Source organism: Anabrus simplex, chromosome 1 (genome assembly GCF_040414725.1).
Source record: "Anabrus simplex isolate iqAnaSimp1 chromosome 1, ASM4041472v1, whole genome shotgun sequence".
Taxonomy (NCBI): Eukaryota; Metazoa; Arthropoda; class Insecta; order Orthoptera; family Tettigoniidae; genus Anabrus; species Anabrus simplex.
Genome location: NC_090265.1, coordinates 442,604,404 through 442,632,035, shown reverse-complemented (window position 1 = coordinate 442,632,035; position 27,632 = coordinate 442,604,404). Strand labels below are relative to the sequence as shown.

Below are 27,632 nucleotides of genomic sequence, written 5' to 3'. Positions count from 1 at the left end.
TTTCACATCAATATATGTAGTTGGTCAAAAGAATTCTGGTCACCTTAATGTATCAAACAAAATTTTATAATTCCAATACAAATGCTTCATCATTGGAAATTATAAATTTTCCTACAAACTCATTCTCCGTTGCCAGCCTGCTGCTAACTCATTCTTGGTTGCCAGCGGTTTGCCCCAGTGTGCCAATTAGGGCTGGCAGGGGTAGAAGAAAGATGAGATACTCTACTGGTGTTATCAACAAATCTGTGTCTAAAGTTTTCTACCAAGCTCCTAAAAAACTGTTAACTGTTAGTTTGAACTATTTTGCAATTTTTGTGCATATCAACACCCTTAAAATCCCTCAACTTTTGAGTTTTTTCTTGGAAATGGGCCAGGAGAAGATATCATTGACTCCAACACACTAATGCAATGCACTTGTCAGCATTTGAAAGGTTCATATTTCTACTCTGGAGTGTCAATGTTAAGTCAGATAACTCAGTAAGAGCATCCATCATTATTCCTAAATTTTGGACAAAATTAATTGACTTCATTATAAATATTTGGATCTTTTTTTTAATCTCTCTATTGGCATCTGTTGAGGTATCACAAGGAATCCCATACAGCTTTGACTGTCCTTCGACTTAGAAGCTACTCACCTAATGGTAAACATTTTACTTATTTTACATGCCTGGCTCCATGGCTAAATGGTTAGCATGCTGGCCTTTGGTTCAAGGGTTCCCGGGTTCAATTCCTGGTCCGGTTGGAGATTTTAACTTTCATTAGTTAATTCCTATGGCTCGGGGACTGGGTGTTGGTGACGTCTTCAGCATTAGATTTCATCTTAGATAGTGCCCCATTCTCACAGACGTATAGGTCTCCTATACGGCGTCAACTCGAAAGACCTGCACCAGGCCTCTCCACAGGCCAGACACCATTATTATTACCTATTTTACGTAGTCTCTCATTTAACAAACCAACACACTGGTGAAATTCATTTTGATTTTTGGGAGACTGTTGTATAATGAAGATAATTTATTAAAGAAACTATGAAAATGGCAACACCTGTAACCTCTTCCCTGATATCATGAACTGCAAGCCTGTGGTTGGTAAAGTAACATATTATTAGATCAGGAAATTTGTCCTGTAATTGTTCTGTTACACCATTGTTTGAACCAAGCATAACGGAAGCCCCATCACAAGGAAATTGCCTTAAAGTATCTTTTAAATAAAACTCATCCAATCCATAGGAAGACAAACTGGAGAGAATGGCTTCTTTAATTGAAGAGCTTCAGTAGTTCAACATGATCCCAGAAAATGTATCTACCAGTAAGAGCATTTAAAAAAAAAAGTGGTTAGTAGGACATAAAAACCAATAAAATTGATTCTGTCAACCAGTGAATCAAGTGACATTGCACCTCTCAAACATATAACAAACACTGTTTTTTGTTGTTGTTAATAGTTGAAGATTAATTTACCAACACACTTATTTTTATGTTGTTTTTGAGAATGTGTTTTGTTACCTTCTTTCTTGTCTCTTTGGAAATATGGTTTAGAATGTTTGTACAACTTAATTTCGCTTGTTCAAGCCATTAAGCTCCTGTGCCTAAATATCAACAGGCAAATCAGTGAAAGGTTTTTTTAATTTCCCTAATTTATAAGCAGTACAGAACACACTAACAGTAGTATTAAGATAATGCATTATTTTGTCAATTCCTAATTACCGACTTCTATTGGCAGCTTCTTTCTAATATTTTCTGCCTTTCAATGGCGAAGATATTTTTTATGAAAAATTGTTTCTATCCGAGCCTTGCTTGTTGAGTTACTCTTGTAGCTCCATAAGAGGTTACCTGACACTGTAACCATTCCTTTGTTGATTTGATTATCATGCATAATTGTAAAGCCTACCCTGTTCAATTTATCTAATACAGTACATAATGAGCAACCTGACTTTCCATTTTTAACAACTAACCAGCTGTTTTCTGTCAAAAAGTAGTTATATTGATCTTCTGACCAGCATTTGGGATATTCCTTCTTATTGACTGAAGCAGGAGCTTTTGAGGCACACTGTTCACCATTGGACTCATAGTCATCACTTGTGGTAGCGTTATTTTCATGCTCTGTAGTTCTATAGTCTTAACTCCAACATTTTCATCACATAATTTTGGTCATTTTACTTGAATATATGCATTGCCAGAGCCTCTGAGGCTGAGGTGACAACGCGACAGCCTCTCACCGCTGGGTTCTGTGGTTCAAATCCCGGTCACTCCATATGAGATTTGTGCTGGACAAAGCGGAGGCGGGACAGGTTTTTCTTGTTCTGAAGACGTCACGTTCGTAGCGATCTCTTGTATCAGTTGTGAACTGTTACTCTCTTCCATCGTGTATTGTTACTACTACGTAAACTTTCCCTATTCCAGTAGATGGCATCTCATGCATCAGCATATATCAATGCATTTCTTTTCTGCCCCGTCTTGTTGAATTATCTTTCTGGTTGGTTGGGGAGTTTTTTTTAATTTGAGAATTTGGAAGCGATGGATTTCCAAGTCGCCTTTGTGGTGTATAGAGGATATTTTAATAGATTCAAGATGTCTTTGTACGATTCTCAGCCTTTTGGAAATGTTAATTGCCTATGTATCTGTGGTATTTATTTTTCTAAAATCTTCTCTTGGTCTGATATTTGCTTCATCCTATGCTCGCCATGGTTGGGTTAGAAAAGCATCTTTCATTAAATGTGTTTCTAATTTATTTGTGTGTTATCTTTGCCTTTACAGGCTTCTATCAGTATTTTCCTTTACCGATCCGCTAGGTTTGTTTTGAAAACAGAAAGTGACACGGATTCATGTTTGTATGTATGGTATCATTTGCTGTGTGCTGTCTGAGACCTTTCACTTGTATCACTTCTTTAATATACCGCTTGAGCTCATGTTCTATTATTTTATTGCTTGTTCTGTATATTTCATGTCCACCACATTTACGTGGTATGAATACAAGCTAACAACGCGATTGACTGTTTTCTGTGTGTTTTGATTGGAGACACTCCGTCTCACTATGATGGACCACTTTCTGGTCCGTATTGCCTGTTTGAGCTCGAGAGTGGTTGTTTAGTCATGGGCTGTGTGGCTGACGTTCTTATGCGTCCGGCCTGTGTGTCCCCTTATTGGCGACCTAAACTCAATGGTCTCTGTGTGGGCGAGGGTGGTTCTGACTGTAGGATCCGTGGTACCTTTTGTGTCTAATTTACTTATTTATTATTCATTACATCTTGCCGTCATTGGCTTTCTTTACCTATTTTCTAGTTTATTATCTTTTATTTTTGACGGGACGCCTTTCTATTTTATCTTTGTTTATATGGCGTGTAACCATGGTAACTTCACCTTTCCCCCTTTCTCTTTGCTTTAATTTTATGAGCTCAGTGCATCCTTCCCTCTTCTCCTGTTTTAAGCTCTTATACTCAACAATCTTGTATTCTCGGGCGATATGGTTTTTGTTTATTCGGGTGTTGTTGTTGTGGGCAGTGTGTCTGATCTTTTCGACTAGAACGGAGAATGTTAGGGTTGAGTCCTGTTTCTCCTTTAACTTACGGTTGCTTGGACCCAATATGCATAAAAGAAATACTTTGAACCCACCTGAATTTATCTTCCTCATTTAATTGAAGTAGATGCCATGCCATTATACCTAAGTTTTAATCACGACTTACATTAAGGTAAGAGTGGGAGAAGGTATAATAAACCATGAATCCTATGTATTTTGATTAAGGGTCACGCAGAGTTAATATAAACTTAGATTATTTGACCTCCTTGTTTTGCCTATGTCGGCCTATGCAGCTTTTTGATTTTTTTCTCCTTAATAAAGTTATATTTTTGCCCTTATTTCTGTTTTACTTTAATTTCTTTGTGTCTCTTACATATGTATTTGTGTAAGAGGCCCGGGTCCTGTTCCTGGCACTCTTGCCAGTTTTGACCAAATCCACTGTATTGGGTCTTCGTTGTGTTCTTAGTGGTAGTTCACCTGTGAAAATTCATTCCAGAAACACTCTCCAATTTCATTTCATCTGTCATTCATTAATCATTGCCCCAGAGGAGTGCGACAGGCTTCAGCAGCCGGCACAATTCCTATCCTTGCCGTTAGATGGGGGCTTCATTCATTCCATTCCTGACGCGGTCGAATGACTGGAAACAGGCTGTGGATTTTCATTTTCATCTGCATTGCCAGAGGTACCCTTCCTTTGTTGATAACCATTTCAGCAAACTGCCTCCTTTGTATGAAGGAGTATTATTTAAAAACTACAGTAAATTCACAAACACATGAACATTGCAATGAAACAAAAATTATGAACAATTTACAAGAAGTACCAATCCAGCAAAAGAAAATATGTATTCACGGATGTGATATTCTCTGGTCAGAGATCATAGAACTGTTTTCTCTTTACACCTAGTCTCTGATGATCTTCAAATGAATGTAATTTTAAACAACTGTCCACCCCTTTTAAGCGTTTAATAAAAGACACATTTGTTTACTGGAATAGTTATATTGAACATAATTTTTTATTGGTACGGCGTTCTCCCTCAGATACAGCTCTGAGTATGGGCCCGTTTTATTTATTCTGCTTTCAAATAGAATGCTTCTTGATGGCTTCACTTGCCTGACACACAGTCATTTCTCTACACTGAGCTTGAGAGGTATATCTGACAATTCTTGCAAAGAACATTAGTGTTAAATCTAAGATTATTGGCATTATCTTTTTAAGTAAGCCTTCATACATACTTCTTTTTCTCAAATCCCTGTGAAATGAGTCCTTTGAAGCAAGTTTTAATGTCATACATAGGTGGTGTAAACAATTTTGGAATAAGCAAAGTAAAATTATTATTATTATCTGCATAATTGTAATTGTGCTGGACACACCTAGCTTCCTATTTGGGCAGCACCACACCATGCATACACTAGCATTGGCCTCTCATATGCCATCATTGCTTGCACCTAGTATAACACTTCATAATCGTGCCATTTCATTAATGCAGTGCACTAATTACCGTGCCCTAATTAGAGTACTCAAAGAAGTTTTGCATCGTTGTGATTTCACACAGTAAATGTCACAGTAAGTCAAACATGTTCACAGTATGCACTATAAGCCCATGTCTGAGACACACAGTGACACTAAACCCCGATTAGGTTCGATATTTGTCTGATTGGAAGCATTTGTTGTCGGTCAGTTTAACATCGTCACTTGTGAGGTTGATGGTGTATAGACAGCCTATGTAGGATTGAGGTGAACATGGCATAGGCACCCATTTCTGCTACTGACCCATTCAAATTGTGACATTGCTGGATAAGGATGGGGACAAGTGGATGTCTGTATTGTACCATTTCCTGTCTAATTCAACCTAGCTAAGTGAAGAGCTCGTAGTACAGTTTGAAAAGTGGGTTACAGAAAATCTATCTAAAATACAAACTCATCAAAGACAGGAAGTTTAATACATAAATATATGAACGAGAACTCAACATGAATGGGGATTCAAAGAACCCAAATAAAAATCACGAACAGCAAATACATGTATTACGGCATCATGGCCATTAAGAAAAATATGAGTCTCAAACCCAAAATATTGGAGTCTTTTTTATGACAATACGAACACTTAATAACCTTATGAAATGCTCATCAAGTCAAGTTAAAAATGCGCATGGCCTATGCCCTAGTTTATAAACCGTCCAAATTACATGAAAATATAGCTAGATTAAACACTGGCCTCTATTTACTATTATCCGAAATATACGATACACAAATATCATAAACACTTGTTTGAGCCCTGAGCTCCAAAATATCCCTTCTAAAATACACTGAATTTGACACTGGACCCATGTCCATTTGCAAATAAAGAGGTGCAGAAACCTCACGACCAGTAACGTAGCAGTCGGGCTACAGATCCATTGAACAACACACAAATAAATGACAGTGTAAACACACAACATATGGGACACCATTACTCACAAGAAAAATCAAATACCATCACTTGAGAGAAATAATACAATAAATATTCACACTTGTAGTACGTGAGTGAATTGCCATCCGCTTGACTTGAACTGGACCTCCGCTTCCTCTAGTCACAATTGTGTTACAACGATAACATGTATGGTAAGCCTCCATGGCCTGTCAATCAGCTGCTTCTCGTGGCTAAATAAACAAGTTACTATTTTTGTGGGCTTCACTCAAGGACTGCTCGTCACACGTTTACAAGGTTCCCAGGTACATTATCTCTTCTCACTCAACAGCTCATCTGCTGGAATTCATTACTAGCTAGCAGGCAATTCACTTCTGCTCCAACATACAAGATTCTATATGGCCAAGTCTGGCTTTTACACTGATTGGCCAAAAGTCATGGAAAGACACTGAACGTGATGTTAATAACGAGTTGTTCCTCCATGAGCTGTCAAAATTTTAGCAGTACGGCGAGGCATCAACTTTACAAGGTGTTGGAATCATTCTGGAGGGATCTGGACTTACGCATCTTGCACTGGTACCCACAATTGGTCTTGTGTAGTTGGTGCGGGGTTCATGGAGCGTACACCAGCATCCACAGCATCCCATAAATGCTCAATTGGATTAAGATTGAGGGATCTAAAGGGCCAATTCATGGTTATAACTTCACTAGAGTGCTTCTCCAACCCCCTGCATGCCACTACAGAGCAGTAACATGGCGCATTGTCCTGTTGAAACATTGCATCTCCATCAGGGTACTCTAGGGCCGGAAAGGGATGCAGATGGTCTGAAAGAATGTACATATAATGTGCACCTGTCAGCGCTCCCTGCAGCTGGAAAATGGGGCCTAATTGCGACCATGAGAATGCCGCCCAGACCAGAACTGAGCCACCTCCCGCCTGGACACAACCTTGTTGACACGTGAGATCCATAGCTTCATGGGACATACACCACACTCTCACGCGCTCATCAGCTCAATACAACTGGAACCGGGATTCATCAGACCATACCACACACCACCACTGTTCCATGGTCCATTGCCGATGTTCGTCGGTCCCATGCATGTTGTTGAGCTCTGTGTCGAGGTGTCAGCAAAGGGACATAGGTTGGACGTCGGCTGGTGAAGCCTACGCGGTGCAGTTCTCTCCTTACAGTCAGGATTGGTAGAAATGGGTTCCTGACTTCCAACATTCAACTGAGCAGTGATTAGACTCACAGTAACCCGTTGAGTGTCTAGTATGGTTCTGTGGAGGCGATGTGATATCCGTTCGTTAAACACCTGTGGTCTTCCCGTGCTGCAGTTTGCACGGTTGGTAACATTCTCTCTGAGATATTGAAGATTCACCCTCAACACTGTTGACCCCGGAAACCTGAATTCGCACGTAATCTCCGCAATGCCATCACCCATGTGCCATGCGCCGATGATCATCCCATGTTCAAAGTCGGTTAACTCACAGTGTATTCCCATCTTCACGACACTGGTGTCTGTGACAGACTGTTCATCTACGCCGCAGCTAGGCGCAATGCTCATGGGTCATACATGGCACATTTTGTAATGGGACACCCCTTCCTGTGACTTTTGACCACTCAGTGTATACGCTCACAGACTAACTTCATTTCTCTAAATACTGCCCATATGTCATCTCATATCGCACTCAGGGCTATCATTTATTCAAATATAAAATCGCACTGGCCCTTCGTGGCCTCACATCCTGTATATCCACCTTCATATCTCGAGCACATCCTTGCCTTTCCCAGCCCTAATCTTGATCACCCTTACTAATACATTGGTGACACAGCTTTTATCACCAGCAGCACACTGAAATTCATGCACATACATGCCATGTAAATAACCAATTCTAATATATTTCTAAATCTTCAGCTGAAAGTCCGCAGTTTAACATCGGTAATCGGAACTTTAATTTATCTTCCATGTGTCATCCCGACACCATAAGAAATGCACTACATTAAAACTTGACCACAACTGCCTGTAATTCCCAATGCACATAACTATCTAAGAAAATAATGACTGAAAATTATAACTATGGGCCCAAACACATTTAAATAAAATTACGCAACAAAATGAAATAAAAAGAAATTGCCTCGAGGGTTAAATATTCAACACTAGTATTTACAATTAACTTACAAGGCTTTGGCCGGTGTCCAGTCTATTTCTCATGAATGAAAAACAGTTTAACTTGATCAGGACCATGTTGACCATTGTGACCCCTCTGAGTCGCTGCATGGTTAAGTTATGCCATCATATAGTCTCCCAAAACAACGAAAATCTGGTGACTTGGTCCTCGTAACTACATGATGTGGCTGTCTGCTTGGTTTCTTCCTTCTTCTTAGTCTTGATCTCTGGTTAGCATGTGCACTTCATCGCTCACTGCTGAAACCTAGGGATTGGATATTTATTAGTGATATCCATCACTAGGAGATTAGTCTGCTCACTAGCTTGCTCCTAATTAAGGAAACAAGCTCAGTTTCAGTCATGTTCGTATGCAGCTGACTTTAATTTTGCGTACTATTAAAATTCACTCCGCGAACTTGTTAATTAGCAGCACAGTTTTGGCACTCCTATTCACATTGACAAGTTCATAAAATTTACTGCTTTTACACTTGTGCCAATATTTAAAAATAGCTGAATTACATTTTTCACAATTGTCTCGTATAAATACAGTTATTATTATACTTCAAAATAGTTAATAGCTAACTTTCAGCTGATGCTTTGACTCACTGCCCAGCACCTGGTCACTACAGATGTGTGCACTGTAACTCCGCACTTCACTGAATGGGGTGACGCTATGCACTCCTCTGTCTCTTGCATATTTAGAGATGACGCTTATACGTGTAGGATTTCCCCTAATACAAGGAAATGTATCCGGCCAATGGCTCTCTAACCACACAACGATCAATTCAAATGATTGAATATTTACAGAACAAGCATTATGATACAATGAGGTGCTACATAATTATAAATACAATTTCTAGTGTTCTCACATCTGTGCAGAATTGATCTCTGGCATTGTTCCATTCTTATCTTCATATGGTACAGGTTCTGGAACTCGTGATTTTAAATTGGTTTATATGGTAATAGCGTTTCCTGTTGCAACGATTCCTTCATTCTCTCTCTCTTTGCGAGCCAGAACTTACTCACTCTAGCTGACTTGCTACATGTGGCTTCCTCTTATTTGAAATTAGTGTTAATATCCTAAATAAATGAACCATTACCTGATATGGTTCAGTATGCAAAAACTTCCTGGCCAACTCGTTCTTGCAAAACTTTTCTTGTAGAGGATGGTTGCCGAGTTGTATTTCCTCTTAAAACAGAAACCACCATCACCAAATTTTCATACCTTGTGAAATATCTGTACACAGAGCACCAACAGTTCTGCATGAATTACATTGTAGTTTCTTTTGTTTCACGATCAATCATATATTTTTATCACAGAATCGCACTTCTTTGTGATGGTGACCAACATGATGGCAAATTTGCATTTTCTTGTTCAGCTGCATCATAGCGAGAAATGGAACTTCCACTTTCAAATCATTTAGCCACTATAATAGATTCATTTTCATCAAAACTAACAGATTATATGCAATTGTATCCTTGTTTTTATGTTGAACTTGACTGCTTTGTATTTGGATTCAGGGATATACTCTTGGTCTAAATCATGAGATATTTTCAACTTTTCCTTGTTGAAATGTGTATTTTTGTTTTCTATTTATTATTTTCTGTTAGTTGATAAATTAAAATGTAGATTAAAAACAATTCACATTTAAAATGGTATTACACCAAGCAGAATGACAACAGCAGAAACTAGTGGTAATCGGAAGGGCAACAAATATTTGTAGGAGTTTTACAAATCAGATGACAAAAATATTAGTACTGAAAAGGTGGATTTTTAATTTTACTTATCTATTATTCTGGGTTCAATATGGACTTAAAAATGAAATTCTTAAATTTAAACATAGACAGAAATAGATCGAATCATATGTTCTGAGCTATAAAAGTTGTGATATTCTCGTCATGAGCCATGTATAAACTTTGTGTTTTACTGACGAAATCAAGATTTTAATTTTCAATAGTATTTTATACAGTAAGGGAGCTGTGCTGCGTTTAGACCACCCTCCCCCCAAAAATAAAACCCTGTGGAAAACATTAAAATGGGGGAACAAAATACAGTGTAACCACATTAGTGCATTCCTCAGTAACATGTTTTCTCGCTTAGCACATCATAAATTCTAAGTCCTGAGATAATCATATTAAATCTATGAAAAGTACCTCCTATATCGTGTCATGAATTTTTGCTATTACCACTTAGTATGATCACACCTTTCTAGCCCTGAAAATGCTATTTGTCCATCCCTTACGATAGGAACGTGATTTCCAATTCGGGTAAAAGCTGTCTCCACAGTTGTGTGATAACGGGGAAGTGAACTTGAATTCCTGAACTTCAAAGGTTAAGTTGTACTTTTGGGGAGCAAGCCATTAGCTTCAAGAATGTAAAATTTTGCTTGCCGGTTAGCAGCAAGATTGCTGAATAACACAGTGAGCCTTTTTGTGCGTGTATTTTGTATTCCATTTAGAAGCTAGAAATTTATTTTATGTTGAATGGTATAATGAATGGTAGTGAATATTTGTCGAGTAATAGCCTACATTTAGATAAGGAACATAATCGTGTGAAGTTGACTAGCGTGGTGCATATTTGTATTATGAGAGGCTAGTTATGGATATGGAAAAAGTTGTGATGTTCTGTACCAATAGAGACAAACTTGTAATCTATCAGAAAGTGGACTGGCATCTGCATCTTTAAGCTTGCAGAGGTGGCATGAATGTTAAGACTCGCATCGTCAAGTTTCAACTCGATCACTCGAGTTGGTCAAAGTCTTGTTGGATTCAAAATGGTGGCCAAAGTCATTCTCTCGCAGTCGCACATAGTCGAGTGTAACCTCCAATTTATTGTCTGAGAGTGTGACCAGAAAATAATGTTTAATAACCCATTAGTCCAAAATAAAGGGCTTCTACTAACATTTGTTTTAGAAAGAGTGTGATAAATCTGCAGTAATACTTCGATATTTTTATGGGACCCTGTGCAAATGTTTTCATATTTGAGGTGCCTAGTATCAAACGTGGACAAAAGCCATTTTGTTAATTTTTCAGTAGAGCCACATTTTTGTTTCTCTATGTTAACCCCCCATTACGTGTGTGAACATTTTTGAGTGTCATATTGTCAGCCCTATGAACAAGAAAATCATGGTCGACACTTAAGAATTTCAGTCTAAGTCAATGTAAAACATGTTCTTGTATGACGATGTCCATTTCTGAAACTGAGATTGGCTTTTGTCCATTTTTGATACAAACATCCTTGTAATTGCCCACTTTTGAAACGAACTATCCCAATATTTGGAAAAAAAGTTGCATGATGACACGAAAGTTAATTTCCATTTTAAAAGAAATATAATTAAACTATGAAAGAAATAAGGTTATTCTTATACTTTAACATTTTTAACGTTCATTTTTCTTGCTTCACTGTATTTCTGGTTCATAACAAGGGTCTTCAAAACAATCACATTTATAAACAACCATTAACAGGTTGTTCATTTTCACTACAAATGTTCTTATTGATGACTTCGACATACCACTTAAGAGATGCATTAATTTCCAATATTTTCCGAAGTGCTTTCCTAGTAATTTGTCAACATCTTTAAGTTTTTGTGGGTTTACATTCAGGCCTGTCATGCTTTCGTGATCTTTCGCCCAATACCTGTTTCCAAATAGTAGCCTACCTCACATTTAACTACAACATTACCTCTTTTCGTGTCCCTGAGTACAATTCTTTTACACTGTGAAATCTTGAAATGAAGTTGACTAGCAGATTTCAGATAAATCTGTGCTTGTTCTTTCCAATTCAGTGGTTCTAAGGTTTGTCCAATCACTTTCACTGTGCCATACATTTTGAACATCTCAAGATATTCATCAGGACTTACTATGGTCGTCATCTTCTTGAGGTCTTTCTCAATTAGTCCAAAAATCCTATCTGGAGGCAAATAAGAGTGTCAAGTAATGGAAATACCAGTTCTAATTTGTCAACAGAGGATGGTGCGTTCGTTGTAAGCCACTTTGCATGCATCACCAACATATTAATGTTCTTATTTTGGATGACACAGCCATCAACAATCAACTTGACTGAAGTGAAGCCTTGTAAATTTATGAATCGTAACTCATTGACAACCGCTGATGCTATTTTGTTTGATTTCTTTCCCTCATTCACCAGCCACGTATAAACAGACACATTGTCATGGCGCAGTTTGCTTTGAGATGTGCCTATTACAACAGACAGATTGTAACAGTAGTGTTATCTGGAATAATAAGCTGACTGATCACTCATTTTTGGCAAAACAAGGTTCTTTTGGCAATCATAGGACATTAAAAAACAGTCCTCCTCTTTTTTCCTCAAGATGTCGATAAAAAATCTCTGGTCACCATGACAGTTTGATGTCACTTGAAGCACTCTGATTGGCTGAAACGGTCATGTCTGTTTTTGATATAAACTACGTTTGGAGATTATGAAAGAAACTGCATATATCTATGTTAAAAATTATGTACAAATATTCGTGTATGAAAGACACGGACCACTAATTCAGATAGAGCATTAAAAATACTATAAGGATCAATCCTTAACTCAATTTTGATATAGGTGGCACATGTCCATGTTTGATATTAGACACCTCATTTTTTCTCTTGTGTATTTCACATCTATGAATACTCTCCTGTCATCTTCAGAAATGGTAGATAAAGTTTTGACTGTACCTGCCAATACTCAACATAAAATTCCCTCCTGTCGTAAAAAATCGTATCTGGTGTTTCCATATCTTTGTCGGATAGTTTTTATTAGTGTATTCACGTTTTCTCGCTTAACACATTCTTTTTCCTTGTCCCCTGCAGAAACATCTTAATGAGGTTTTACTGTACATCTGTCTTTTTTCTGGTTGGGGTTTGAATTCTGCCCAATGGATGTAGGATTTTATAAAGTATTTGATTTGAAATTGGGAAATAACAGCATCATACTCCTGGCAAAAAAAAACAACCCAGCCCAATCCAAATCAAATATTTGCTGTAAATCAGTCCAGCTATCATCTGGTAGCTATCCATTGTTGCATCCCTGTTGTTGAATGCAATTCCCATTCCTATGATTATTAAATCAGGTCACATAAAACTATGAGCTGGAATTTCTTTGGATCTCTCTTTCTCTCAAGAGTGCCAGGGTGAGTGGCTGATACAGTAGAGCACTGGCTTTCTGAACCTAAGTTGGCAGATCCTGTGTTGTCTCAGCCTGGTATTATTTGAAGGTGCTCAAATACACCGGCATTGTGTCTGGAGATTTACTGGCATGTGAAAGAAAACCTTTTGGACAAAATTGTGGCACCTTGGTATCTCCAAAAATTGTAAAGTAGTTAGTGGGATGTAGAACTAATAACATTATTATTGTATGTATGTATGTTCAGTCTTCAGCCCGAAAGCTGGTTGGATCCTCAACAGCCCCACCATTAGTTGTCATAGATGGCCTAGGCATCACTGAAGAGGTGTACTAGGGAAAGGAGTGAGGTAGTTTCCTGTTGCTTTCTTCACTGAGCCAGAAGTTACTATTACATATCATTCTGCCAAACCCACTGAAATGTATGCACCAGCCGACCCTATGAGCAACATTTTTACACCATTCATAGCAGGGACTGGCTGCATAAGGAATGGCATCACTAGCATCACTCATACCTCAGTCACTTTCATATTGTCGAAGCCAAGGATAAGACTGAGGCAGATCATTGAAAGTAACAATTGCTCTAGCCCATACAAGAAGACATAGTCCACTGTAAAAAAACTAGGTCTCGCCAGCAAAGGCATAACATTATCATCATCTCTTCTGCACTTTGCAGTCTTCCTATGAATTCCGAAGCACCTAACACGTTGTTGGTTTCTCACCAGAGTGGACACTGCTTTAATTCCAGCCAGTGCATGTGGGATTTTTGAAATGAAAAGTCACTTTCCTGTGGCTAGGCTTCCACATGAAACTGGAGGTCCCATGACTAACACCGTACTTTGATTGGTTTACTTTCTAACTCCATCTGTTTCTGTGAACAGAATCAGTTCTTTTACTTTCTGTTGCATCCTTATGTTTTAACCTGACTTGCCAGTAAATTTGTATCCCAAATTTTAAGATTAACGCAATACTCTTGCTTAACACAACTGTGATTGTTCAACCAATACATGTTCAGGAAAATATGGTCGAAATAGCTTCATATTTATGTAAAAAACGAAACAAAAAACAAATAAAAATCAAATCTTTGCTGTAAATTAGTCTATTATGGCACATAAAAGAACTCCTGGGGAACAAAATTTTGTCACCTGAGAGTCTCCAAAAACCATAAAAGTCAGTCAAATATGTGGAAAATATCTCATTGAAAATCATCCATAACACGTATTTCAGTATAAAGAATGTGAGAGCATAAGTCACTCCAAATGAGTTTACGTGTCCCATTTATTGCCAAAATGGCTTTCATCAGGTTTATGGAATGTTGATTATTATCGGATGCTACTTAGAATGTACTTAATTGCTATTTTTTCTTGTTCTTTCCTGCTAAAAATGTTTAAGTATTTTTTTAAATATCTGATTTGTGAAGGGGAAGTTGTTTCACTGTGTATACACCACCGCATCTGTTGGCACCTTTGGCATCATGTATCAACATTTTTGTTCTTTTTCTAATTATTTTCATGATTTTGGTTTTAGTTGTCTTAGTTCAAATTTGTTTTTTCTTTTGCAGAATTTATAAGGGTATAACTTTCTTTTGTTTTTGTTTTGTTTTTCAAATTGAGCCTCTATGGACTGCATGTTAACAACCATTCTCATTTTCAGTGTCTGTGTCTTGTTCATCTGCCAGCTTTGACATGCTGCCAGTATCTCTTGAGCGCTTGGATTATCGCTTTTGCGCTTTCTTCTGCTCCTCTGGTAAATGGGCCTCTCTGTCTTCTGGGTTCTGTCTCCATCATAAAACCGTGATAGCTTCTCACTATCATTCTGGAACTAACCCTGTCATTGATTTTATTCTACATAATGCTCAACCCTCTCAGATCTTTCTCACACCCTTGGAACTATCTCAACTTAAATGCCTTTGGTTTTAGGAAATTCCAGGTTTTCTTTGTGAGCCAGTCTTCATTCATATGGAAGATGTGCTCATAAAACAGCAATCTTCTCTTCCTAATTGTTATTGTAACCGGTTCCATCTTGCGGTATACTTCTTTATTGGATTTCAGTCGAACCTGCCTGTCAAACCCCTCTGTTGCCCAAGATCTTCCATGGTAGCCTGCATTCTCTTTTAAGTAGTTGATTGACAAGTACTTTTCGAATCATGCACAGTGTCTCCGAAGCATATAAGCCTTCTGGTCTAACAACAGTGCTGTTATGTCATAATTTGACTCCAAAACTCAGCATCTTCTTATTATAAGTTTTTAGTCAATTGGAACGCTCGCTCTAATTTCTGGATGCAAATATTGGTCGCTTCTTGTTCTTGCCCATTCTCTTGGATTACTTCACCTAGATACTTAAACATCGTGACTCTTCCAATCTTTCCATGGTCTGTTAACATCCATTCTGGACCATCACTCATGTTCGTTATGTATTTTGTCTTCTCAAAGAAGATTTGTAGTCCTACTTTCTCTGCTGTTTCTTTAAGAAGGTTTATGTTCCTGATTGCTGAATTGATGTTGTTGGCAAACAAGGCTAAGTCATCGTGAAGGCCAGGCAGTCAACATACACTCCTTTATGTTTAGGGCCTAATCGAAACTGATCTTCGTTTCCTTTGTTCAGCGATTTTCTCCATTCTTGAATTACCTGTCCCAAGACACAGTTGAAAAGAATTTGAGAAAGTCCATCCTCTTGTCTGACCCCAGTCTTTATCTCGAAGGGCTCTGAAATTTCATTCTTGAATTTTACCTTTGATATTGTGTTGGTGAGAGTCTGCTTAATCAAATTTCTGGATGCAGGATCCACCCCAAACTTTTCCAGGGTATTCAATAAAGACTGTCGATCAGTCCAGTCGTATGCTTTTCTGAAGTCCACTAATACGACCATATATTCAAACCATGCAGTTATCTTGTATCTGATGATGTTCTTCAGATTGAGAAGTGGTTCCGGACAGGAAACCAGCCTGGTATTCGCCAATCTGTTTATCAAGATGAACTTTGATTCTGTTAAGTAGTGCTTTAGAAAGAATTTTGTAAGGAACAGGCACTATTGATATACCTCTGTTCTTCTTGGCTCCTTTCTTATGGACAGGATGAATTTGTGCTGACTGCCATTCAACTGGTATAGTACCCGTTTTTCAAATCTCCTGAAAAGACAGACTATTATGTCCAGAGTATCCTCATTTGCCAGCTTCAATAGTTCCACCACTGTGGAATCTTTCCCAGCTGCTTTATTATCTTTCAGATTGTTTATGATCTGCTTGATTTCCATATTACAAGGGGGTTGAGAATTGGACAGACCTTGAATAGGAGGGAACATGGATTGTCTTTGCATTTGCTCATCACAGTTGAGCAACTTGTTGAAGTACTGAGCCAAAATGTTGCAATTTTCCCTGTTGTTCAGGCACAGTTTCTAGTAGCATCTCTAAAGCATAGACGGGGGGGTTTGATAACCTTTCAGATTAGATTGGAAGGTTTGGTAAAAGTCCTTGACATTCTTTTGGAAGTCCTGATCAGTCTGTTCCTTCTGTTTTTTCTCATACAATTGCTCTGCATATCAAAACACTCGGGCTGCAGCTTTCCGCACATCATGGAATGTATCAAAATCTTCTTGATCCTTGGTTGGATTCCATTTTCTCCAGGCATCAGTTCTCTGAGCCAGTGCATCATCACAGGTTTCGTTCCACCATCAGTGTTTTTGTTTAGGAACTGCCAGGATTGTGGCGTTAGCTGCCTATTGGATCTTAGATTCGATGTCAGTCCAGTTCTTATATTCAAAGGTCAATTTCTGGTGATACTGGTCCTTAATTTCCTGACTAATCTTAAGTTTCATTGCATAATAGCTCCAAATTTTATTTCCAGTGTTTGGAGTCTTCTTGAGAGGATTGAAATTCATCTTAACCTTGGAAAGGTAATGATCAGCATCAAACCTTGCAACTCTCTGAACTTCAACGTTCATAATCTCTTTTATTGTTCTTCTAGAGATTGCAACATGGTCAATCTGTTTCTCACCATTTAAGTTACCCAGTAAATGCCAAGTCTTCTGTTTGCTTGGTTTGTGTTTATAGAACGTCGGCATTACCTGAAGATCAAATGTCCGGCACAATTCAGCAAGTCTTATTCCATTTTTGTTGGTCATCTTGTGAGCAGGATATCTTCCTACTGTTGATCTGTATTGTGCTTCCATTCCCAATTGGGTGTTAAAATCACCCAGCAATATCTTAATTTTCTTGTCAGGTATTTTCTCCATCTGTTCTTTAAGAAGATCCCAAAACTGGTCTAATTTCTCGGGATTGTGCCTGTTGTCTTCATTGATTGGTGCATGGGCATTGATCAAGGTGTACCCTTTATTTCCACAACGGAGAGTCAGAAGAAGTAATCTGTCTGAAGAACTAGAGAAATTCACTACCGAGCCAGTAACCTTCTTACTTACTGCAAAAGCTGTTTGAAACATTGGCAAATTCTTGCCTATCTTTTTTGCTCTCATTGCTTTGTAGATCCCTATATCCTTCTGTATCCATTATATCTTCGTCCTGGTATTGTGTTTCTTGCAAGGCCAAAACCAATACAATGTGGTCATCCATCACCTTTGTCAGGTCTTTGTGCTTACCAACCTTGAACAGTGAATTGACGTTCAGTATTCCAAAGTAGTAATTCTGTTTGGTCTTGAGTTTGTGTGTCCAGTCTTAGAATCCTTTCTTAAGCATTTAGGTGCAGCTCCCCAGAAACCAAAAGCCTGCTTGCACTCCTAGGAGTGCTGGATTCTTGTGAACAATTACCACCTGGGGTATTGTCTTCTTTCTGATGACTTTCCATGTTGCTTGGTTGTTAATAAAAGAGTGGGTTGGTCGCTCCTTCCTGGTGATAGAACTGAGGTTGTAAGCTCCGGCACTGGATAATTGACCGCTCCTCTGGAGTACAGATGCCTTTTGCAGCCATTTTACTGAAGAACAGGCACTGCTCTCTGAAGATAGTTCTTCCGCTTTATCCACCATTGGGACATGGTTGTCCTCATCCGCTTTCAGAAACCCTTGACCATCTTCACCATAACCCTGGTTGGGGCCCTTACGAGGTACTACCAGCTGGGCCAGTTGGACCAAGATTTTTTAAAGAGGTGTCACTCCTCTCTCACTTGCCCTTAGTCCTGACTCGTGACGGGCAGAGCCTGGCTTCCCAAATACTGTGAAATTATTAATAAAGGATTTTTTCTTAGAACCAAGCCTCTGTGTAGAGACATTTTTATTTTGATCACTCTTTGTGCTGTTCTCTGATTTTTTAAAAATACATTAAGATAGAAACCATACTTTTCATTGTCATATTGGTTAAAATAACCATTAAGTATTTCAGTCTGTCAACTACAGGATAAATGTTTATAAAGGATCCTATACTATTATTACTTTCAAACATAAACTTGTGCATAATTAGTCAGTTAAATCCTTAATATACACTAAGACATAGCAAAATTTTAAAATTCATAAACTCTTTCACTTGTTCATATCATTACCCATTCATAATTCTTAACAACTTTACACAACATAAACAATCTTGCACTTACATACAAATTAAAATAAGTAATTTGAAATTATCTGAAAATGTTGTTACTGAACAAAACATTTTGCTCTATTAGTAATAAACAGTTTTATTTTTCTATTTGTATCTTGTGTTCAATAGACTTAAAAAACTTAAAGGTTACCAATAGTTAATTTTTTAATTGTAATATATATTTTTATTTCTTGTTTTAGAGATATACTTCTTGCATTGAAGTCCTCTGGTAAAGTTAATGGCATTATATTGGTAAATAATGGAACGGACCAGCCTGGGGAATTTTCTCATGAAGACAAATGCCCTAATCGGTATTCAGGACTGTCTTCGTTTAGTGAACAGACATGTGATGATACAAGTGGTATGACTCCGTGGAATGTTTATGGTACTGGTCTGATGATGGTTGACTGGGGTTTTCCAATCTTCTATGTCAACACAGCGATTTCTGTGAATAAACTATATAAGGTGAGGTGTTTATTCTTTACTGTTTGGTTGTTCACATTTTTCCCCTCATTGTTTTGTCTCATATTGTTCCTTATTCCTGGAAACTTGTTGCATACTGGAATGTTTTAGGTTGGCTTAGAGGTGTTTATAGCCTATATGTTTTGTGAATCTGTCTTTATATATGAAGAAGTGAGTATGAGTAACAGTAGAATAGTCTTAGAAGCTACAGTATATTGTTACTGGATGTTTAATTTCTTGGACGTGTTAATTGAGGAATATGAGAAAATTTAATATTTGAGTTATAGGGTATGAATGATGTAGAGTTGCTCTATAAGAATTAGGGCTAGGATTACCGAGTGAGTTGACAAGCAAGTGGCTGCGTAGTTTGGGGCACGGTGCTATCATCTTGCATTCGGGAGATAGTGGGTTTGAATCCCACTGTTGGCAGCCTTGAAAATGTTTTTTTGTGATTTTCCATTTTCACAAATGCTGGGACTGTTCCTTAATTTAAGGCCACGGCCACTTCCTTCCCGCTTCTAGCCCTTTCCTATCCCGTCATTGCCATTAGACCTGTGTGTTGGTGCGACATAAAGCAAATTCTAAAAAAAAAAAAAAAAAAAACAACCACACTGAGTGAGTTGGCTATGCAGTACAGATTGTGTAGGTACAGTAGAAGTCCGTTATAGCGAGAATTTATAACAGCCGAAAATTCACTCGTTATAGTGGATTGTCGTTATATCCGATTTTTGTATAAAAGTCTGAAAACCACCCATACACATTAAAATCGGTATGAAACGGCAATCAGTTTGTTCAGAACGTGTGTTTCTGCGTATGATATCCACACTACATGTAATAAATATCATTTTTGGTCCGTATTGATGATATTAGATTGAAATAATAACATTAAGTTATTTATTAGACCACCTAATCAATACAAAATCGTCTTGGATGATTTACATAAATTTGTTAGCTAATAGTGGGACATGTTTCGCCTTCTCTGAAGGCATCATCAGCCATAGTCTTAACCTTAAATTAAAAATAAGCGTCTAAATAACATGTAGTGATGAAATGAATTTTAAAATCTTGAAGAGATTTGAAGTAAAATAACATTAAAAATAACAATGATGGTTTGAAAATACAATGTGATGAGATACAATAGTGGAAGTATTAACAAAATTAACCTTAGAAGGCTGCTAAAATAAGTACAATGGATTAAAACAGATTGTTAAACAACAAGTAGTAAGATTGCATAAAAGTAAAATTGATAGTAATGGCGGTTATAATTTGAGGATGGCGAAAAATCTTATATAATCAAAGTAAAGAGGAGAGAGTAAAAGTCAAAGTTAGTCGGGAGATCCGAAGTTCATCATGATCTTGAAGAAAAAAGATGAAAGTCAGATGCATATGGTGAAGTTGTAGAACACGTTGAGGATATGAAGTTGGTGAATAGAAGTTGAAGAACAGTTTCAAATAGGATCACTATGGACCATCTCAAAATTTGAAGTGATGTTCAAATGTTGTAAATTGTGAGTTTGTAGATATTCTAGTTGAAAAAGCATATACAAGTGGAATCTGTAAATGGAAGCAAGAAACGTAGAGTTAATTGTGTGAAAAGACATTTGAAAAATATTGAAGTAGAATCTTATGCACTTACCATTTGACGGTGACAAAGATAGCTTGTAATATTATGAGTTAGAAGTATTTGCAACAGTAGACTTCTTGCTACGTGTGTTATAACTGAAGTTTTGTGCTGGAGGGGGATCTGTTTGCGTTGACGTAACTATTAGAGGGGGGCTGCTATTGGTGGGAGGGAAGGAAGAGAGTGTATTACTGCGCGTGTTGTAACGGTGTAAGGCTATTGGAGGGAGCGATGTTCCGGTGGGTGTGGCTATGGGTTTATTGGTTGTATTTGAATTAGAGGTACTAGCGGCGGGGGGAAGGGAGGGGGGTATATTGGCTGTAGGGGAGGTGGGAACTCTAATTGATGTGAGGTTGAAGATTTTTAAGAATTTGTTGGTGAGGGAAGTTGATTCTCGTAATAAAATAAGAATCTGTTCATACAAGGGGCTTTTTTTATCAATAGTGTCATTTAGATTTTTATCTTTATTAAAATGTTGGTCGAGGAAAATAAATAAGTTTTCATATTCTGTCATGAGTTTGCTTTTATCAACTCTTTTTAGGATATGGAGGTCTTGTTCTATTGTGGTGAATTTATGCCCGGTGTCCCTCATATGGTTGGCCATTGCGGAAAATTTGTTGTGTCTTTGGGCATTGTAATGCTCGGCGTATCTGGTAGAGAAGCTGCGGCCAGTTTGGCCAACATAAGAAAAATTACATGTAGAGCATTTCAATCTGTATATTCCTGATCCAGAGTAACTATTGTCTGTGATGTTGATAGAGTTGTGATTGAAGAATAAATTGCGATTAGTGTTTTTTGTTGTGTAGGCTATTTTTATTTCGTGCTTCATTAATGAATTGGTTATCGGGTAAATGCTATGGTTAGTGAACGTGAATTTAGCGTATTTTGGTTTGACGGGTTTTAATGGAGTTAAATTGGTAGCTAGTTTCAGTTTGGTTTTATTGATGATTTTATCAATCATATTCGTGTTAAATCCATTGAATTTAGCTATTTCCTTGATGAATAGTAATTCTTTCTTTAAATTAGTAGAGGACATAGGGATCTTTAATGCTCTATATATTAAACTGTGATAAGTGGCTTTTTTATGTGAGTTGGGATGTAAAGAATCATTTTTTATGGTTGTTGGAGAAAAGGTGGGTTTTCTGTATATTTGGAAGTCGAATTTGTTCAATGCTCGTGTGATTTTGATATCTAAGAAGTTCAAAGAGTTATTGATCTCATCTTCTTTAGTGAATTTAATATTATTATCTAAGTTGTTGAGGAATGATAGTATGTTATTGCTGTTGTTGATTTGTTTATCAATGATAGCTATGGTATCATCAACATAGCGATGCCAAAGACAGAGTCCGTTGATGTTATTAATAATCTTACTATGTTCGAGATTATCTAAGTATATGTCGGCTAGTATTCCAGATAACGGGTCTCCCATCGCTAGACCTTCTTGTTTGTAAATTTTCTTATTGAAGGTAAAATAGTTGTTGTCTAAAACGAAATTAAGTAATTTTAACCATTCATCAATTTCGATTCTACTCAATGTGCTATGTTTCAACAGATTGTTTTTTATGATGTTAATAGTATTGTTGATAGGGATATTAGTATACATGTTGGTGATGTCAAAAGAACATAAAACGTGGTTTGGTTGTAGACTGAACTTATTTAGGGAATTACAGAGTTCGATCGAGTTCTTTATGGGGTTGGAGTTGTGAAATTTGAAGTGTTTTTTTAGGAATTTGTGTAGGAATTGAGAGGTTTTATAGGTAGGACTATTGATACTATTAATTATAGGCCGAATGGGGACATCATTTTTATGAATTTTGGGCAGTGATCTGACTGTAGGTAATTTTGGGTTCATTACAGTTAATTTCTGATAATCTTGATCATTTAAAATGAAGTTAGAATTTTTCAGAAGGTTCTTTAAGTTACGCTGTATTTTGTTTGTTGGATCTTTGTTAATTAAGGTATAGGTATTGTCTGAAAAAAAAAGTTTCAGTTTTATTGATGTAATCTTGTTTGTTCATTATTACTATGGTGTTGCCCTTACCTGCTTTTGTAATTACTACGTTGTTGTTATGGATTTTGGATTTCAGGTTTAGAATTTGTTTCGAGACATTGTGGTTATTATTAGATGTTATCTCATTAATTAAAGTTGGGAGTTTCTTTTTTACTTCATATCGTACGTCATTCTGTTTATCAATTGGGATTTGTTTATCGATATTAGTTTCGGTTTCAGCGATGGTAGTGATGATGTCTTCTGCCTTTTTGTGATTAGGCCAATTATGTTTGATGCCTTTATCTAATAGATTTAATTCTTGGTTAGAGAAGGTTGCATTAGATAGGTTGATTGTAGTGGGAATGTTAGTCAAATGGGAAGGGGACACTTTGTTGTTTGTATTTTGGTCAGGAGTTTTACATTTGTTTTCTTGAAGACTAAGTAATTTAAGGTTTAGGGTTTTCTGTTTCTTGTCTAATACGTAAGATAGTTTGAGGTCAGTGTACCTTAAAAATGAGCTCCATTCAAGTGGGGGTAATTTCTGAGAGATGGTCAAATGAGTCTTATATAATTGTAAATTTAGTAAAGATTTCTTCTTGTATAATAGTTTAATTTCATTTTTCAACCATATGTTGTTTACTTTCTTTTGAGTGGCATTAGATTTTGAATAGGGATGACTTTTTCTTTGTAAAGATTTGAGAAATTTAGGTACCAACTCTAATTTCAAGCAATCTTTAAGAAACTTGATATCTCTAGAAATCTTGCCTATTTTAATTTTTAGGTTCAAGTACTTGTTAGGTTTTACTATTGCCTGGTTGGCATTGACATTACATGTAATAAATATCATTTTTGGTCCGTATTGATGATATTAGATTGAAATAATAACATTAAGTTATTTATTAGACCACCTAATCAATACAAAATCGTCTTGGATGATTTACATAAATTTGTTAGCTAATAGTGGGACATGTTTCGCCTTCTCTGAAGGCATCATCAGCCATAGTCTTAACCTTAAATTAAAAATAAGCGTCTAAATAACATGTAGTGATGAAATGAATTTTAAAATCTTGAAGAGATTTGAAGTAAAATAACATTAAAAATAACAATGATGGTTTGAAAATACAATGTGATGAGATACAATAGTGGAAGTATTAACAAAATTAACCTTAGAAGGCTGCTAAAATAAGTACAATGGATTAAAACAGATTGTTAAACAACAAGTAGTAAGATTGCATAAAAGTAAAATTGATAGTAATGGCGGTTATAATTTGAGGATGGCGAAAAATCTTATATAATCAAAGTAAAGAGGAGAGAGTAAAAGTCAAAGTTAGTCGGGAGATCCGAAGTTCATCATGATCTTGAAGAAAAAAGATGAAAGTCAGATGCATATGGTGAAGTTGTAGAACACGTTGAGGATATGAAGTTGGTGAATAGAAGTTGAAGAACAGTTTCAAATAGGATCACTATGGACCATCTCAAAATTTGAAGTGATGTTCAAATGTTGTAAATTGTGAGTTTGTAGATATTCTAGTTGAAAAAGCATATACAAGTGGAATCTGTAAATGGAAGCAAGAAACGTAGAGTTAATTGTGTGAAAAGACATTTGAAAAATATTGAAGTAGAATCTTATGCACTTACCATTTGACGGTGACAAAGATAGCTTGTAATATTATGAGTTAGAAGTATTTGCAACAGTAGACTTCTTGCTACGTGTGTTATAACTGAAGTTTTGTGCTGGAGGGGGATCTGTTTGCGTTGACGTAACTATTAGAGGGGGGCTGCTATTGGTGGGAGGGAAGGAAGAGAGTGTATTACTGCGCGTGTTGTAACGGTGTAAGGCTATTGGAGGGAGCGATGTTCCGGTGGGTGTGGCTATGGGTTTATTGGTTGTATTTGAATTAGAGGTACTAGCGGCGGGGGGAAGGGAGGGGGGTATATTGGCTGTAGGGGAGGTGGGAACTCTAATTGATGTGAGGTTGAAGATTTTTAAGAATTTGTTGGTGAGGGAAGTTGATTCTCGTAATAAAATAAGAATCTGTTCATACAAGGGGCTTTTTTTATCAATAGTGTCATTTAGATTTTTATCTTTATTAAAATGTTGGTCGAGGAAAATAAATAAGTTTTCATATTCTGTCATGAGTTTGCTTTTATCAACTCTTTTTAGGATATGGAGGTCTTGTTCTATTGTGGTGAATTTATGCCCGGTGTCCCTCATATGGTTGGCCATTGCGGAAAATTTGTTGTGTCTTTGGGCATTGTACGATATGAAGTAAAAAAGAAACTCCCAACTTTAATTAATGAGATAACATCTAATAATAACCACAATGTCTCGAAACAAATTCTAAACCTGAAATCCAAAATCCATAACAACAACGTAGTAATTACAAAAGCAGATAAGGGCAACACCATAGTAATAATGAACAAACAAGATTACATCAATAAAACTGAAACTTTTTTTTCAGACAATACCTATACCTTAATTAACAAAGATCCAACAAACAAAATACAGCGTAACTTAAAGAACCTTCTGAAAAATTCTAACTTCATTTTAAATGATCAAGATTATCAGAAATTAACTGTAATGAACCCAAAATTACCTACAGTCAGATCACTGCCCAAAATTCATAAAAATGATGTCCCCATTCGGCCTATAATTAATAGTATCAATAGTCCTACCTATAAAACCTCTCAATTCCTACACAAATTCCTAAAAAAACACTTCAAATTTCACAACTCCAACCCCATAAAGAACTCGATCGAACTCTGTAATTCCCTAAATAAGTTCAGTCTACAACCAAACCACGTTTTATGTTCTTTTGACATCACCAACATGTATACTAATATCCCTATCAACAATACTATTAACATCATAAAAAACAATCTGTTGAAACATAGCACATTGAGTAGAATCGAAATTGATGAATGGTTAAAATTACTTAATTTCGTTTTAGACAACAACTATTTTACCTTCAATAAGAAAATTTACAAACAAGAAGGTCTAGCGATGGGAGACCCGTTATCTGGAATACTAGCCGACATATACTTAGATAATCTCGAACATAGTAAGATTATTAATAACATCAACGGACTCTGTCTTTGGCATCGCTATGTTGATGATACCATAGCTATCATTGATAAACAAATCAACAACAGCAATAACATACTATCATTCCTCAACAACTTAGATAATAATATTAAATTCACTAAAGAAGATGAGATCAATAACTCTTTGAACTTCTTAGATATCAAAATCACACGAGCATTGAACAAATTCGACTTCCAAATATACAGAAAACCCACCTTTTCTCCAACAACCATAAAAAATGATTCTTTACATCCCAACTCACATAAAAAAGCCACTTATCACAGTTTAATATATAGAGCATTAAAGATCCCTATGTCCTCTACTAATTTAAAGAAAGAATTACTATTCATCAAGGAAATAGCTAAATTCAATGGATTTAACACGAATATGATTGATAAAATCATCAATAAAACCAAACTGAAACTAGCTACCAATTTAACTCCATTAAAACCCGTCAAACCAAAATACGCTAAATTCACGTTCACTAACCATAGCATTTACCCGATAACCAATTCATTAATGAAGCACGAAATAAAAATAGCCTACACAACAAAAAACACTAATCGCAATTTATTCTTCAATCACAACTCTATCAACATCACAGACAATAGTTACTCTGGATCAGGAATATACAGATTGAAATGCTCTACATGTAATTTTTCTTATGTTGGCCAAACTGGCCGCAGCTTCTCTACCAGATACGCCGAGCATTACAATGCCCAAAGACACAACAAATTTTCCGCAATGGCCAACCATATGAGGGACACCGGGCATAAATTCACCACAATAGAACAAGACCTCCATATCCTAAAAAGAGTTGATAAAAGCAAACTCATGACAGAATATGAAAACTTATTTATTTTCCTCGACCAACATTTTAATAAAGATAAAAATCTAAATGACACTATTGATAAAAAAAGCCCCTTGTATGAACAGATTCTTATTTTATTACGAGAATCAACTTCCCTCACCAACAAATTCTTAAAAATCTTCAACCTCACATCAATTAGAGTTCCCACCTCCCCTACAGCCAATATACCCCCCTCCCTTCCCCCCGCCGCTAGTACCTCTAATTCAAATACAACCAATAAACCCATAGCCACACCCACCGGAACATCGCTCCCTCCAATAGCCTTACACCGTTACAACACGCGCAGTAATACACTCTCTTCCTTCCCTCCCACCAATAGCAGCCCCCCTCTAATAGTTACGTCAACGCAAACAGATCCCCCTCCAGCACAAAACTTCAGTTATAACACACGTAGCAAGAAGTCTACTGTTGCAAATACTTCTAACTCATAATATTACAAGCTATCTTTGTCACCGTCAAATGGTAAGTGCATAAGATTCTACTTCAATATTTTTCAAATGTCTTTTCACACAATTAACTCTACGTTTCTTGCTTCCATTTACAGATTCCACTTGTATATGCTTTTTCAACTAGAATATCTACAAACTCACAATTTACAACATTTGAACATCACTTCAAATTTTGAGATGGTCCATAGTGATCCTATTTGAAACTGTTCTTCAACTTCTATTCACCAACTTCATATCCTCAACGTGTTCTACAACTTCACCATATGCATCTGACTTTCATCTTTTTTCTTCAAGATCATGATGAACTTCGGATCTCCCGACTAACTTTGACTTTTACTCTCTCCTCTTTACTTTGATTATATAAGATTTTTCGCCATCCTCAAATTATAACCGCCATTACTATCAATTTTACTTTTA

General features: G+C 36.8%; 1 protein-coding gene across 1 annotated transcript in view; it reads left to right on the top strand.

Annotated features, from left to right (window-relative positions):
- Nct (Nicastrin) overlaps nt 1-27,632 on the top strand; it is a 178,792-nt gene that overhangs the window by 17,492 nt on the left and 133,668 nt on the right. Inside the window, exon 4 of the mRNA XM_067135186.2 lies at nt 18,938-19,202. Coding sequence (XP_066991287.1) covers nt 18,938-19,202 — 265 coding nt within the window. The remainder of the gene's footprint in view (nt 1-18,937; nt 19,203-27,632) is intronic.